At 43.9% G+C, this 16,819-nt stretch overlaps 1 protein-coding gene across 3 annotated transcripts in view; it reads left to right on the top strand.

The window, feature by feature from the left end:
* The first annotated feature begins 10,141 nt into the window (after positions 1 to 10,141).
* EPHA1 (EPH receptor A1) overlaps positions 10,142 to 16,819 on the top strand; it is a 35,394-nt gene continuing 28,716 nt past the window's right edge. For 2 of the 3 annotated variants that reach the window (XM_076346831.1, XM_076346848.1), the window contains exons 1-2: positions 10,142 to 10,324; positions 13,514 to 13,581. In XM_076346831.1, coding sequence (XP_076202946.1) covers positions 10,144 to 10,324; positions 13,514 to 13,581 — 249 coding nt within the window. In that variant the 5' untranslated portion in view covers positions 10,142 to 10,143. The remainder of the gene's footprint in view (positions 10,325 to 13,513; positions 13,582 to 16,819) is intronic. The other variant, XM_076346840.1, reaches the window with a different exon arrangement.

The following is a 16,819-nucleotide window of genomic DNA, read 5'->3' as shown; positions in this document are numbered from 1 at the left end:
TTCAGAACCCACCTCTTACATATCAAATTGTTGAGAAAAAAATAAAAGGCTTGCTTCTGTTTCTCTGTCTAATCCAAAGGAATGTCAGCACCTCAGCTGCCCTCAGCTCTCTCCCTTGGCAGATTGAGAGAGCAGAGTGTTATTTGCTTTCTCTGGGCTACAATCATTAAAAATAATGGTAAGTGGATTTGACTAATGTAAAAAATTGGCACTGTAACTGAGGAAGTTAACTTGGAGCCATCTGACAAAAGAGAAATGTGGAATTTAAAACTCACATTAAAAGCTGTCTTCAAGTTGACAGTCTAGCCAGGCTAAAACATTAACACAGAATATTGGCTCTCATGTCAATGAATACTTAATTACTGCTGTGAGCAAAGGTTTAGCTGCATTATTTAAAATGATCAAAGTTGTAGTGAACATTTTAATCACCTGCCAGGTCTTCCAAAAATAAGAAGGGGAGGGTCTCAATAAAAGCACATTACTTACTAATAGAGAAGTACTTCAGAAGTACATTAGAGAAGTACTTTGAATCAAATACTATTAAAGGATTTAAAGACAGTAAATAACTGTAATGACCACAGGACAAAACTGAAGCATCAATTCCAAATCCTGTCAAGTCAAATCAAGCTTTGAAGTTAATCCTGCTGCAAGCAGCGGGCTGGACTAGAGACCTCCAGAGGTCCCTTCTGAGACTAGCAGGATTTTAAAGCAGAGATTTCTGGGAGGTATTGATATGCTCAAATACCTGGCAATAAAACTAAGGGACAGAAAGACACTGAGGTTTAAAATACTGATCAGAACCTTGGTAGAGGCCCCCACGTGTTTCTGGCAGCTGTGGGCCTGGGATAGCAGAGATATAACTATCATCTGCTGCTAGCTGTGAGAAGATAGCAGGGCTGTGTCCTGAACTAGAGATGTTCCTCATGAACAATTGCTGACTGGGGCCACCTCGGCAGACCTGTCCTCACTGCAAGGAGATGGATGATGCCTTTGGGACGGATGACATGACTGAAACAGCAGCCAGGCTAGACTCCCAGCTCTTTAGTTCTGAAATACATGTGGGAAGCACAACAAGCAATGGAGGCTTTCTGTGAAGACACTGTCTCCACCCAATGTCCTTGCAGATGAATGGAGTGAGGAGATATCCCAGAGCCCAAGATTATCCCCCATCCTATCCCCATCAGTATTCCCACACCCATTCACAGCACCCACAGTCCCTCTCCTATGCCCAGCTGTGTTGAGTGCAGGGCTTTGCTGTATAGATCTGTAGAGAGGACTCAGGGATGAGAGTGGGAAGGGGAAGCTTACGGTGTAAGAGCAGCAACAATGTATATGAGATGTCAGAACCACTTTCTTTTTAAATGTTATCTTTCAATTGCCAGGAGCTGCCTGAAGTCCCTTTTCCACCACCTCCTTTTACAAGTGGCTGTTTCAGTCCTGTTGACTCAGTATGCTGTATGTTGAGAGCTGGAGAATGCCCAAGTGAAGTAAGACAGCAACATCCCTCACGTAGGGCATGAGCACAGAAAAAATACGAGAATTTCTAAGTCCTTTTCAGAACTTCACAGGGAACAGCAGAATCCAGCCAGGCGGTGCAGAGTTAGACAACTGCATATTCCACCTCCAACCAAAGATAGATAGGGCAAAGATCTTTCCATGGGCATCATAACTGTCTGGGTTAGGTAGGGTCTCAAGACCCCCCAGTGTATGAGTAAGGTTGGGGACCTGCATTCCACAAATGGTCCTGTCCTTTCTTGGAAGAAGAATGCCTACATCCCCAAATTTGCAGAGGTCTGAGATCTGGCAAACACAGGTGTCATGAGGTTTTTCAGCACAACCAGCTAAGACATCTCTAAGAATCCCTTCATGGTTTACACAGCCATAAAACCACAGTATTCATCCTTGCAATTAATTTTGTCAAGGCTGCCCTGCGCAAGGCACTGGATGAGAACACAGCTCTCATCAGTGGTTGAGCTCAATCTCTAAGAGTTCAACCTGTAAGGCCTGTAAGATCTCATCAGTGCTGTCCATGTGCTCAAAAATGAAGAGGGTTTGGAAGATGATGGCAGAGACGTTGAGTAACATTCAGGGTACTCAAGGTCCAGTACCTTGAATGGTACATACCATTCAAAGAGGTACGTTCACTCAAGGAGGTATTTCAAGGAGGTATCTTGGGTGCTACCTACCAGTACCACTGATACTGGTAGGGTACCAGTGAAATCTCCTTTTCAGTGTAGAGAAACCAGTGAAAGCTCATTTTCTTTGCACACTGTCATGTTTTGCTGGCAATCCAGGTAAGACATTTCCTAAAAATTGTTCCTATAAATCATCAACCTCCTAAAAGAATTAAATGCACTTGCATCAAAAATATTTCCTTACTTTTTAGGAGTCTAAATACAAAAAGTTTACTATGGGGATGTGTTTCTGTTATGGGTTAGGGAAGTTGAAATTCTGACAGAAGTCAAATTTTAAGAACATGGAAGAAATTTCAATGTATTCAACCCCTCTTGACAAAGGCACGTTATCACAGTCTATCCATTTTGGCTTACATGGAAAGTGAGTCCACCAGCCTCCCTTCTTTTGGATTCTTTAAAAGCTTAGAAAACCTGCAGATAATCCTGTATTTACCCAAATAGCTTCTTTTGTCCTTTGATCTGAAGCAGAAGGAAAGCATCAAGGTGTAATTAATACAGCTATTTACAACAATGGAGTTGTAGCCAGTGAAAATGGATGTGTGGATAGTATTAAACTTAGAAAGCGGACTTTAATATCATGAGTGTGAAAAGCTGTCAAAGATGGTGATTTGCTTTATTGAGAAAAGGCCCCTATTTTCCATATATTTATTATTCAGCATGCCAAGGGCAATAGCCATATTGACTTTTCTATGATAAAAACTAGAATGCCATAGGAGTTTCTCTTGCAGATATTTATAGATAGAAGATTTACAGAAGAAGGGAGATGAATCCTTCCTGAGATTGTTTTGTGCCATTATATGAAGTTACTTACCCAGCATATAAAATCTGATAGGATCCTATATAAAAAAATAAAGTCCACACCCCTATAAACAGGTTAATGGGGAACAAATATGCTTAAATATTCTGCCCTTCCCCTCCAGAATAAAAAATTTCTAGACTTTAAAAGCTTTTTATTTTCCAACTGGGTTGTTGCACAGGCCTTAAGTCCCCTTTAATGGACTGCCTCAGGAAGCAACCAGGGACGTAGGACAAGAAATAATCAGGAGACCAAAGTGGAGTTGAGGAATGAGGTGAAGCTCCATGCCAGCTGGTTGGTTTCAGAGTCAGTTTCACTTCACCCTGCAATCATCTCCACATCAAAAAGCTGGCTGAAGGTGCTATTAATAATTCCAGTATTGTATCCCTAACCTAAAGCTCTTGGCTCTAAAGATCCTGCCGTGCTCAGTTATTTTCTAGACAAGTCCAGGAAAAAGTGAGAATGGGAAGGTCAATACCCACCCAGTGCGTACCCTTGGCTTTACCCGCATAAGTGCAAAGATATGAGACCGTCTGGTTCTACAAATTGGTATGTAAAACTGAGGGAAGACCAGACGGCTCAGCAGCATATGGCCTCTAGCCTAGTCACTGCTGAATATCAGGCCTCCTAAAATCTGTGTCGCGTTTTATTGTGGTTTTGGTCTACAGTTGCTCTCAGCATTCATTTTAGTTTTCATGTTTTGTTTTAATTAAGAGTTCAAGTTTCAAAAATCAAGTGGGAAGCTGAACTGGGAATAGAGTTGACAGTGAGTTGAGAAGATGTTACCACAATCAACGCCCTCTTTCCACCTGCAAGACAGCAAGATGTCTGTTTCAAATATCTAATATTTTCTCTTGATGTCAACATTGAAACCACTCAGGATGAACATAGGTTGTTAACGCAGTGACCAGCGGCAACTATTTCATTTCTGCACAGGATAGCAACACTACAACACCAAGATTAAGCTACAACAGCAAGAAATAAAGGCAAGCTTATTGTGTTTAGATTGTGGAGGCAACTCTAATTTGTCAAGAAGAGGACCATAAAAGTAACTGCAGATTTGAAACAGACATAAAAGCTTTAAAATTTCTATTAAAAACCCCAGAAATTATAAGATCGATTAACTCACACATTCAGCCGTCAGTGTAGAAAAAAGAAACTTAAAATCACACTATCAAAGTGACTAGTGATATGGCTGCTTACTGCATGTTATTAATGCTAATGATTTTTTTCAATGTTGGTGAGGTATTTTCACACTTAAGCATAATTAATCCAAGAGTGGGAAAGAACAGCTAGAAAATATGAACAAATTACAAATTACAGAGCCGTATGTACTTGTCATGCAGAGACTACTACTGCTGTATTTTGAGCTGTGATTCAATTGCTAAAAATATTATAATCCTATTTTTCTACAACTTAGTTGAAGAAGTCATGAGCATCTCTACTAGAAATCAAATTTCTCTGAGTCAAACTTTATGTTTATCGTACATATGCTGTTGTGTTAGTAATGCTCAAGGAGAAATTGAATTCTGCTTTTTTTTTTTTTTTCTCTTTTTTCCCTGAGGTCAGTAATAGAAGTAATAAAAAAGTAAAAAGTTAATGCCACCAAGATAAATAAATATCCTCAAATGTGCCCAGGAAGCATGTGCTCTTGAAGAGGAGTGGTAAGTGTAGAACTGCACTTTTTGGATTTATAAGTATATAATGTGCTATAATATCTATTGGAAAGTAACTAAGTCTTGTGACCCAGACTTGTACCACTTAGGGCAGTTTTATGAATGGGAATATGAATCAGATTACATTATGGCTGGGTTTGCATTGCTTTCCACTTGTCTATCCAAAATGTCGCATCTTAATGTAAGTGAAGTCCTGTTTTGCTTAGATTTTTTTTTTCTTTTTGCAATAGGTCCCTTGGTCTCTCATGGCTTCACTGTTGACCAAAAGTGTTAACTTGGAAAGAAACAAAATCCCAGCCATCACCAGACAAAACTGATTGCATCACCCTTAAACCACTGCGGTCCTGATGGGTGGGGTGGACTGCTCTCTGCACCTTCAGGCAGCCAGGACCTCTTGGGCTCCACATCCACCGGACCACCAGGGGGAGCAGAACTGGGGTATGAAGGCAAGAGAATTTTCTCAGGTAATTTCTGGGGAAAAGAAAGGTCCTCCTCCTCATTTTCAGGATGGTACGATAATTTAATTTACTCCTGTTTCGCAAGCCCAGTAAGAGCATGACAGACCATGCACAGGATAGCTTGTCAAGAGACAAAAGCCAGAAAGCCTGCAGTTCAGCCAACAGTGGAAGTACACTACTGTGCCTAATTAGAGGTCCAGCCAGGGCATCAGTAGATAGAGAAACACCTATGACTACGTTGCTGATGAACAAGTAAGTGGAGTTTTATGCAGGGATACTGGACTTCTAGTCCATGTTTAGTCCTTCCCACTGGTATGTCATCTCCATTAGGTGGAGAATACATATGGGAAGCTGCCCTCCCGTTTTGATTGGAGCCCAAGTAAGGAGCTGTCTACATTCCTGATGGCAAGAAGACATGATTATTCATCTACTAGTGATGAACAGAATCAGAAAAAGATTAAGGTGGGAAAGGACTACTGGAGGTCTTTAGCCCAAATATCTACTCACAGCAGGGTTAACGCCAAAGCTGTGTCAGGTTGCTCAGAGACTTGTTCAGGCAAATTCTGTACATCTCCAAGGGTGTTCCTCTCCGGATATGTGAGGAAGAGTGAGGGAGTGTCCCCTGCTTCTACTGGGATGAGCAATAAAAGTGAAAACCCAGATCTACCCCCTGTCTTTATCAGCTTTATTCGTTCCCTTGCCCTTGTTATTCTCACGGGAGAAAGATAACCAGCTTGACTACTTGTGCAGTCAAGTCCCCAAGATCCTAAGCTAGGGGTGACCACTTTGTGATCAGCAGGAGTCACTTGCGCTTCTTTGTAGGAGTTTAAAATATCTGTTTAAAATAAAGTCTGAGTTTCTGAATGAAAAAAGTCCATGCACAAAACTAATTTAACAGCTTAAACCACTAGATGGTAGGAGTCTATTTTCTGCAGAAAGACTGTCTGAAGTCAGTTTGAAATATTCTAAGATAATTGCTGGTGGAGAAGAGCCAGAAAACTTTCCAAGATAAAAAAAGAAAATGCTAGAATATTAAACTGTGGTCATGGAGGTGAGAATAAGAGAGAGCGCATGAATTCTCTACAGGGAATGAAACATCAAAACAGAGCGTCCCCTATGCTCTACAGAGCTGTCATATATTTTTCTTAAAGTTGTAGAGATAGTGCATAAAAGGAGTGAATCAGAGGCCACAGAACAAGGGCAAGTTCCTCCTTTAGACTGAAGTGGGGCTTGTTGCAGATTGTGATTGGGGTCCCTGGGAGCCCTATCCATCTATGTTACTACAACACCTTACTGAAAGCCAGTTCAAGATGCATAGATTCAAGTTATCAAAACCAAAGGGATGCTTTCATAGTTTGGGAAGTAATATAAAGTGAGGAACTCCAGAGATTGTTTTTAGGTTCAGTTTCATTATAATCTAGAAGGACATTTAACAGCATAATGGTGAAACTCATAGCTCTTTCTAAAATGTGAGGAGCAGCAAACACAGTAAACAGTTTATAAGAAACATATGAAAGAGTTCTGTCTGAACTGCGGTTCAAAAGAAGCACATCCCAACTCAGTCTTGGAAGTGCCCTTTGACTGTCCCAACAGTACATCAAGACAAGACCTGGTGCATACCCTTCCTCCTCACTTCCCTCACCACAAGCCCACATACCTGTAGGAGGAAAGCCCAGGTGTGTTGTGTAGTGATACTTTCCAGCTAGTTACCTAATCTCAGTGATACACAAAACAGGATACTGGGAAATGGAAGGAAACAATACGCCCTGTGATTCAGAAATACTCAGAGGGACTAGAAACACAGGATGAGATTCAACCCAAAGACACGCTGAGAGTAAGTTTAAAAGATGCAGTTATCTTCTTACCATCAAAAAGCATGCCAGAGATGGGAAGCTCACTGGGAAGCCACGACAGTGAAAAAGTTGTGGAGGTGTAAATCACAGAATCATAGAATATGATTGTAAAGGTAAATATTTTTTAAAATTAAGTTATTTCAGATTTTTTTTTTTTCACTAGACACTCAGGGAATTAGTTTTGTCCAACAGTTTACAAAGACAAAATCCAACCCTGTGATGCACAAGCAAAAGGATCCTGTCAATGAAATACTCTGCAGAGTTGTATGAATAATTCACATGTAGTACTCCACTGTACTGGGTACAACTTCTGTGTAGATTCCCTCTTCTTCCCTTTGGATCTGCATTTCGGTGCAGAGGACACATGGCAAAGCAATGCAGCAGAGCTTTTACAGATATCAGTAAAGTTCCAGGCATTTGGGGTTTCTACTTTCTTATGCTTCCACTTGTTTATAGATTTGCTGCAGATCTTGATCTTGCTGTAACATTAGATTGTATTTTGTTTGACTACTATTGTACACATTCTGACTGGGAGCTACAGTAGGTGAACTCCAATCTACGAAATAACAAAGCAGTACATATGATTTCTGACCACTGTCATCTGGAATACCCCAATTTCTGACCCCCATCAGCCAACACCAACAAGGGGCAGAAAAAGAAAGTAAATCTTTTTTAGGCCATCTTCTCCAAAAAGCCCTAGTAAATCTGTTCCTGCCTATTCCAAATAGCTTAGATCAAATGTCCTGAGTATCTGCCCACTAATGAAACAGAGACAGAGCATCCCCAGGTTCTTCACCCCGGACCTTTGGCACTTCTAAGATTCTACAGATGCAAACTTGGGTAGCCCCGAGGAACTGAATGTAAGGCTGCATCGTGGTTTAACCCCAGCCAGCAACTGAGCACCACACAGCTGCTCGCTCACTCCCCCCTGGTGGGATGGGGGAGAGAATGGGAAGGGTAAAAGTGAGAAAACTCATGGGTTGAGATACAAACAGTTGAATAATTGAAATAAAATCAAGTAAAATAGTAATAGTAGTAGTAATAATAATAATAATAATAATAATAATAATATCTACAAAGCAAGTGATGCATGATGCGGTTGCTCACCACCTGCCGACCGATGCCCAGCCAGTCCCCGAGCAGTGGTCACCGCCCCCCAGCCAGCTTTCCTCCAGTTTATATACTCAGCATGATGTCATATGGTATGGAACATCCCTTTGGCCAGTTTGGGTCAGCTGCCCTGGCTGTGCCCCCTCCCAGCTTCTTGTGCACCTCCAAGCCGCCTCAGTCGGTAGAGCATGGGAAGCTGAAAAGTCCTTGACTAGTGTAAGCACTACTTAGCAACAACTAAAACAACAGTGTGTTATCAACATTATTCTCATCCTAAATCCAAAACACAGCACTGTACCAGCTACTAGGAAGAAAATTAACTCTATCCCAGCTGAAACCAGGACAGGCTGCAACACTGATTTTTTTTGCCTTAGGAAGGATATGAGCTCCTGAGCTGCCCTAGAGCCTTACCCTCCAGTTGCAAATGGTTCTTTCCCATCTCATGTCTATGTAGGCCTGGCCTATGTTGTCCTGTCACAAAGGAGAAGTTAGCCATGGGTCCATCTGCTCCACTGCTACATCATAGACTGAAGAAGGCACAGTACTGTACAAATGAAGACTGAAATGGATACATTCCACTAGTGCAAACTCAAGGTATGGGATGTAGACAAGGAAACCTTATTCCGGTGCTGCAATGGGAGTCATTCAAATGTGGGAGAAAGGTCGGCATAAAAATTTGAGACTTAGCACCATAGACTGAGAAAGAGCACTTTAGACAGGATGAAACTGGAATAAATTTAAAATATAAGTATTCTGAATAACATTAACATTTGAATTATTTGTACTGATATTTTACTTCATGTGCTATGTAAAATTTAAAGCTTAGTATTTTAGCCATTTGTTCTCAAATTTCTCTTGCCTGTGTTCAAACTTCTTGGGATAGATTTTGGTTTTCCAAGATGTATGGTTACAGAATCACGGAACTCACTGAAACATTTAGATGCAAAGGACCTCAGGAAGTCCGTAGCCCCAACCCCTACTCACAGCAGGGCTGACTCCAGAGGTAGGAAAGTTGCTCACGGCTGTGTCCTGGTGAGTCTGGAACATCTCCAAGGGTGGAGATCCCCCAGCTTCTCTAGGCAACCTGACAAAGTCCTTTCTTTAGCCTTCCTTGGGGAGGAGGAGGAAGACAATGGGAAGAATGCAGCCTCACAGCAAGTGGAGGAATACTGCCATCTGTATTTTACGGGGAGGGGTGTAATAGCTATGTATGGGTGGGAGTAACATCCTTGATGAATGGCAGAAGAGATACAACAAAAGCACATTGTTTCATATTCATGTCCCTCAGGAAGGAAACTAAAAAGTCCCATGAGGTCTTCCTACATAGAGAGAGAATCCTTCTGGCTCAGTTCCTCTCCCGTGATGTTTTTATTGAAAAGCAGGCACCTTCCAATGATGCTGAGGAGCTTACTAAAAGACAAACAGTAATTCTGCCAGATAAAATGGCATGGCTACCCCTCTGTGACATGCTGTCACAGCTTGGGGAACAAAATGGGCCGCTGCCACTGCGTGCAGATGGATTTCCTAAATACCTACTGCAAGGATGGCTCAGTGGTTTTAGCCACATTATCACCGAGAGAAGTGGACCGAGCAGCCTCTAACGCAGCGCCCGGGCTGTTTTTCTCTCTAAAAGAAAGTCAGGTTACAAGTGCGCCTCGTGGGGGGGCCGGGGGCAGAGGCGGGGCCCAGCCCTGGCCAGGCGCCCCGCCGAGCGCCCCCGGGGCAGCCCCCGCAGAGCCGCCCGGGGACGGCGGCGGCGGCGGCGGCAGCGGAGCAAGAGCGGGGACGGTGGCGAGGGCTGCCCAGGAGGTGGCAATCGGGAGCTTCTTACGGGACTGGAGCAAAGGTGGAGGGAGGCTCCCAGGAAAAAGGTGGCTGCCTTTAAGGTGGGTTTATTTGCCTGCCAGATGGGAAGTCTGTGACCAGCCCCTTTAAAACAGGTAAAGGCAGTAAGGCTTCTCCACCCACTTGCCTTGATCTTTCATCATAACTGTGGGCCAGGCAGGGAGGTTGTGCAATGTGTGCGCTCCAGTCAGGAGGCTGCGGGAGAGGTTCATGCACTGCGAGCAGGAGCCAAGGCTCGGAGGCCTGAGCCGGGAGAGCAGGCAGGGGCTGGGAGCCAGCCCCCCCTCTCCAGCCAGCATGGAGCTGATGACCTGGAGCAGCAGGATCAAGCTCTCCCTCCGGCTCCTTCTCTTCTGGGCTCTCCTTCCTCCCGAGGTGCCTGGGAAAGAAGGTAAGCGTGGGACCTGCTGGTCCCTCTGCCTGGAGGTTTGGGCTTGGGCAGGCAGGCAGAGAGGGACCTCTCTAAGGGGCAGGGAACAGGGCCTGGCCAACACACGGAGGGCCCCAGGGACACCACAGCCTGCCCAGAGGGACTGGAGAGGGACTGGGGTGTCTGGGGAGGGCAGGTGGGTGTGGGGGGACGAGGGCCAGGATCAAACCCCATCCAACTCTTGGTGGCTCAGTGAACTGAGCCCAGGTATGTTCCCCCCCCTCCACCCCCTCCCAGTTGAAGCACAAATGCCTCGGCATATCCAGTGATCCAAGAGAATTCTGCCTCTGTTTGCCTTAAACACAGCGTTGCAGATAACAAGTTTAAACACAAACTCAGAAAGTTTCTCCCACCCCCCTGCCAACACCCCCGCAGTTTCCTCAGGAAGCCCTCTTGGGAGTTAACCCTTGTAAGCTGGGGACAGTCATTTTTTTGGAGCTTGAAAGGTGAGACAGTCTCTTTCACCTACCTCAGTGTTGGAAGGTAGAGCTGGGCTTTACAATTTCCTCTTCCACCTCTTCTCTTAAGAATCCCTTGCTTCCCTTCTCTGTTCCACTTAGTCCCTTTTATTAGATGTAGTGATCTTTTTTTCTTCCATCTTGGCAGTTGCACAGTGGTTATGAAACATCTGGGGAATGGGAATTTTAATAGAGAGGTGAGAAAGAGTAAATCTCTGTTCTGTTCCCTACCTCTTCGTGCAGTTAATTCCTGCCAGAGACTTCTAGTCTCTGTTTTGCACAGTGAGAGGTGTTGGGGCTTTTCCATCCCAAGGACAGCCCTCTCCTTTGCTGCTCCAGGCTCTCGATCGAGAGGACTTAGTCATAACTGGCAGTTCAGCCACGGACTCATCTCAGACTCTTGCGAGCGCTGAGTGCTCTTTTAAAGTTCTTGACAAGCACGTTTGTATTAAGGATCCAGCTACATGGATGCAGCTAGCAGACATTGTGGAGAAGGCCAGCCTAGGTGAGAAGTAATATGAGGTAGTGCCACACAGCTTCTGGTTTCCGTAAGTGTGTGACCAGTAGTTGGCAGTAACACTCAGGGACGTCTCTGCCAGCTTCTCCCCTATCTGAACCATCTCATTTGGGCTGTGTCTGTGATCCACTCTTCCTTAACGTGTCTATCTGGGAACAGCTCATTTCCCTGGCGTCCTCTCTTATCTGAAGTCTTTCTTCTTTTTGGGGAGACCTCCTCCCATGTGGCTGGACAGCCACGTGAGATTCCTAGCAGTGAGGCTGTGGACCAAAGAGCTGGTAGCCCCAGAGTATTCATATTCCCTGTGTTCTTGTAGTCTTGCTGATTCATTCTTCCTTTCCTTGGAGAATCCCTGTTGTGGGTTTCACTTTGAGAGGTACTTCTTGAGAATGGACTTCGCCCCCTTCCAGTGGGCACTCCACAGCTGAAGGAGCCGCTGCAGGCGGTGCAGCGGCATACCACACGGGCTGTGCCAGGTTCCCGTCCCAGCAGCTTCTGAGTTCCTTTTCCCTTGCTCTGCTAGAACTTGCTATGCAGCCCCTCTCACTTCCACATCACTGCTTCAGGCCTGAAGTGCGTGGGATAGATATTATCTGGGTGACGGTTCTGGAAGGACAGGCTACCTCACCCTAAGAGTTTTTGGAGCCAACAACTCAAGAACAGTATCTCAAATAGAGAGATTGAGAGCCGAAAGGAAGTGAGTGAGGAGCCTTGTCTGGACAGGGAGACTGTAGCTAGGAAGGTTTTTGCCACATGACCATGCTGTGAACGCGCGAACTTGCAAAACCTGGATTCCTGCTTTTCCCTTCTCCCAATCCTGAAAGGGTGTTTCAGAGGTGAGAACGGCAGTGCAATCCCTCTTATCTCTGATTCTGGGCCCACAGCCTGCTTCCTCATTCCACAGGACTCTTGCTGATCTGCACTTTACACTCTATTACTTGTAGTTGGCAGGCAGTATTTGTAAAGCAGTCAGATGAGGGGGAGGAAATCTAGTTATTTAAATGCCATTTAAATATTTCCCCCCTCCTACCTTTCACCCCCAAATTCTTTTCTGAGATGTTTAGAAATAACCCCTCTGAATACACCCACAGGAATCTAAAAGGGAATCCAAGGAATTTTTCCTGTTTCCTATGTTCCCAAGCTGAGGCTGCGATAGGTGCACCAAAACCAGTAGTCTGTTCTGGCAGCACCGGCAGACCCAAAGGCAGGCACGAAGCTGCACATCCAGCAGTATGACTTACTCCAACTCCTCTCCCTTCTCCCTGTTTGCCTACAAAGTGATAAATTTTTAATTTCTCTTCAGATCAAGACTTGAGGACAAACTCTGATCACATTTTCAAATTTCTTTGAGGGCTAACAATGAACATACTGCTGATTTTCTCCTTTTGTCACATGACTCCAGGAGCCAAGGCTTAACAACACAGCCATGCAGTGCAATTCTGCCAGAGGTGGCAATGCTATGCCTGGGAGCCGTTATTGTCTTACTGTCATGGCTAAAACAGTCGTGAGGGGGGGGAAGAGAGTGAAACGATTTCTAGGCCACCATCAGAGATGGTGGACAGCCTGGGTCAGAGGTAGAGGGCTCAGCAGTTTGATGCATCTCATGGCTTTTGGGTACTGGGGCAGTGGAAAGTCCCTTCTACAAGGTCACACTGCCTCTGTACTTTCCCACAGTGTTTCAAGCACTGAATAGTACCTCTGGGTGACACTGATTGATCTTTTGTGTTGGTAATTTATTTGCTCGCCTGCCTCTTCATCCATTTTGTCTGCTGCCTTCCTCTTCCAAGGAAAGATGTGTTCAGCTGCTGATGCTGGGTTCCCATTTCAATAGGCTTCAGCCTCCTACTCCCATTTTGGGGCAGCTTTAGGAAGTGGAAAAATTTGTCAGGGTTGCATTTTTTGGATGTGTGTGGGTATTACTTGAGAGGCGGGTGGAAGGGGAGGGGCGTCTCATATATGAAGAAAATCTTTTAACTCCTGACTAGCTGCACTTTCTTGTATCTTCCCATCCTTCCTCTAGCCATGCTTTTTGAAGGTAAAAAGTCACAAAGGATGTGGGGCTAAGAGGGGAAGTGCAGGCTTTGCCTTCTGTGACAAAAGGAGGATGAAGCCAGTTCACAGGCCATATGAGTCGGGTCACTGATTTTTTTTTCCCCCCCTTCTTCTGGTGTTCAGTGGATCTACTCGACACAAGCACTGCGCAGGGTGAACTGGGCTGGCTTCCAGACCCTCCAGAAGTAGGGGTGAGTACACATGTTCAAGGAAGGGGAGCCACTGGGAGTACTAAATGATGGAAAAGCATAATCCAAGTTGAAATTTCAGCCTGCCTCCCAAAATCGGGCTTCTGCAGCTCCACCCTCTCCTGGACATTGTATGCTTTGTAAGTCTCTCTCCCTTGCAGCCCCTTCACCTCTGCAGCCTCACCCACTAGCCAGCTGTTTGAGGACTGATGCCTCATTGACTTCCAGTAGCTCTTCTGATGCCAATTGGCTTCCAGTAGCTCTCAGTGAATAAACATGTCCTTGAAATATATTGTTTCCATGAAGTAATAAAACTTAATGGAGAAAAAGGAAAAAAATCAAATCATCACCCAGTTTTTCCATCCTAACATGTTGCAAATGCATCTTATGTCTCCTTTTCTGGGCAAATAGCCATGGCAGAAGTACTTCTGTCTCCAAGTCTCTTAAGAATTTAGAATCTTTGTCTGTTTAAGGTTGTTCTGTCTTTTTTTCTCTTGAGTACTAAACTGAATGACTCAGTTACAAATTTTTTAAATCAGCAGCTGACTGAAGAAATAACTGTTAACTCATGGGGCAGCAATCTGGCCTACTGGGTGGGCTGCAAGGTTCTAGGACTTTACACCCAGCCCTAATACTGTGTTTGGCCCTTTATCAGCATTATCGCTGCTGATAATGAGAGAGGCCATTTCCCTGTAGAATTGAGTTGATGGAAGTGCTTCAAAACCTACTCCTGAAACCACTGCAAAATTGGACCCAAAAAGACAGCTGAGCTCTCAGCTATTTTTGTGCAAGTACAGCTATTTTGCATCAAGTACAGTTGATCATCAAGTCCCTCTAGCGTCACAAGCTACGTTATTGGAGATGGTTTCCTTTGTAACAGCAGGACTGTAGGAGTGGTGGAAGGAAGGCACAAAGAAAAGGGAATTCAGGGACTACACTACAGTAGTTAGAAGGATGTATGTTAATACATAGTTCCAGTTCCTCATCCATGCTCTTACCATTCTAGCAAGCCCCAAGTTCTCCTATGGAGAAAGAGTCTTTACCCTTGCTGCTTATAAAGTAGACCTGGGTTCAGCCTGTTCCTAACTCATTTTCGTAACTTTCCTCTGTAATGCACTGTGGCTGGTTTAAATTCACCCCAGCCTCCTCCTACTCCTGGTAGACTTGCTGGGTGAACTGGAGCCAGACAGTCCTGTACTGGCATAACTGCATTTGTTTCATTAGTACAGCTGTTTTGGTTATTATTATTATTATACCCTACTCAAAACAGGTGCCCTAGTGAGACATACATGTAGATCATGTTTTGCCCATTGTTCCCTTTGTTGTCCCCATGTTGTCACACATGTTACCACCCATGTGTGGTAATTTTAACCCAATACTGGGCTCCAGGCATGGTCAGGATGAAGTCTGCCTCTTGAAGAGGTTGGAAAAAACCACTGAAAAGTGCATTCTAAAAATAATCTGATAGAAAGAAGACAAAACCTTTGTTACAGAACATCTGATTTTTGCACAGTAGGTCCACAGCAGTGCTAGGAGTTGGCATACCCTTCTGCTTGTGCTACATCTGCTTTTTAAAATGCATATATTTAAAATATAGTAGCTGTAACTGGGAATTGTAGAAGATGCTGGAAAACACGGCCTGAGAGCAATCTAAACTAATAGATCAGGATACTGATGACTGATAAACTAACAGAGGATGAAGAATAGATTCATTGACTTCTGATGAGCAACTCTTTTGCAGGGATTTGTCTAATTACGTCCTTTCCCAATAACTGTTAGGTGGAAGGCCGACAAATTGCCACAAGCAAAAAGGGAACAATGGGCGATTCTCTTGGAATCAGAACTTTGAACAACTGTTTCTGAAACCATTCTTCCAAAATGAAGAAGTAAATACGTTTGAAAGAGAACTGAGGTTAATTCAGAACATCTTTTGACACAAAAGAGCTAAGATTAATACTGAATAGTCTGACTAGCTTGATTAGTAACAGGCTGGAAACATCTGAGCTGTATTGCATACAGAGTTGAAGGGTATATTTCATGTAACACTGCTACTTGTACCTAACATCAGAATGCCAGAGATCTCCCATCTGTGAGCTGGATTTGTGTCAATATGCTTATCAAACAGAGGAGGAATTTGCTGTGAGGAATTTTCATGCTTTATATGGACAAGGTCTCCGAGGCATAGCTCAGAAGAGGTTGGGTAATTCTGTGGAAGCAGAATTACACCTTTGTTTTCTCCTCACTTTTAGCCACTGACAGTGGATGAGGTGGCTTGCCATGTGTGATTGTTTCATGGTCAGACTTGGTCTGTATCCAGTATAGACAATGCTTCTGTTGACACATGCTCAGCCTAAGAACACTGAGCTGTATACCAGGCAGTTTTGGACAGCATGGGTCATTTTTCTGGATCCTAGAGTACATTAACTGGCAGCAAAATCTTGCCTAAGCTTAAAGGTAGTCTTCAAGTGAAAGTGTCTGAACTTAAGTAAAGTGTCTGTAGAAGTTTGTTTGCTAAAAGATTTGTGATAGCTTGCTTTGTAATAGCTGTTTAGAAAGTGTTTAATTCATTTTAGGCTACTATTGGAAACTAGGCTGTTACAAAGGCAGATTGTAGTTCCTATAATCACTTTCTTATCTTCCTTACCACCACCCCATCATCTAACAAATTCCTTGATAAATTTTTTGTCTCTGAACTTTTGAGATAGCAATATCAGTTGGGCATGGGGAGGTGTATTACAGTACTAGTGGTAGATTCCTGTCTTTCAATGTATATTACAGAGCTAATGGTGATCACTTTGAAGGTGTGAGGAGTCCAGAATTTACTTGCTCTGACATTTCTTTAAGGGTCCCCATGCTGCAAAAACAGCCTGGCTACTTGAACTGATTTCAAAAATCACTGAAACTGTGCAAAAAGGACTTCTCAAATGCTATCATGAACAAACTCAGTTACTGGGCATAGTAGTACTGCTTCTTGGCAGCTTGTAAAATAACAGTATAAAAAGTTATTTATTTTGCTTTCAAGTATAATTGCATCAGCTTTGAACAGATGATGATGAGGAGTCGTGTTATCCTCTTGCATTTTGCTTTTAATAGACAAGGCCCTGAGCAACCCAACCTGGCTTTCAAGTTAGCCTTGCTGTAAGCAGGGGATTGGAGTAGAGACCCAAAGGTCCCTTCCCACCTAAATCTTTCTGTGTTTACGTGATAGTTTTGCATTGTTTGTTCATTAGTATTCTGAGCT

The sequence above is a fragment of the Aptenodytes patagonicus genome, chromosome 1 (assembly GCF_965638725.1).
Source record: "Aptenodytes patagonicus chromosome 1, bAptPat1.pri.cur, whole genome shotgun sequence".
In the NCBI taxonomy this organism is placed as follows: Eukaryota; Metazoa; Chordata; class Aves; order Sphenisciformes; family Spheniscidae; genus Aptenodytes; species Aptenodytes patagonicus.
The sequence above is the reverse complement of the archived record's forward strand: the minus strand, read 5'-3'. Positions and strand labels throughout refer to the sequence as shown.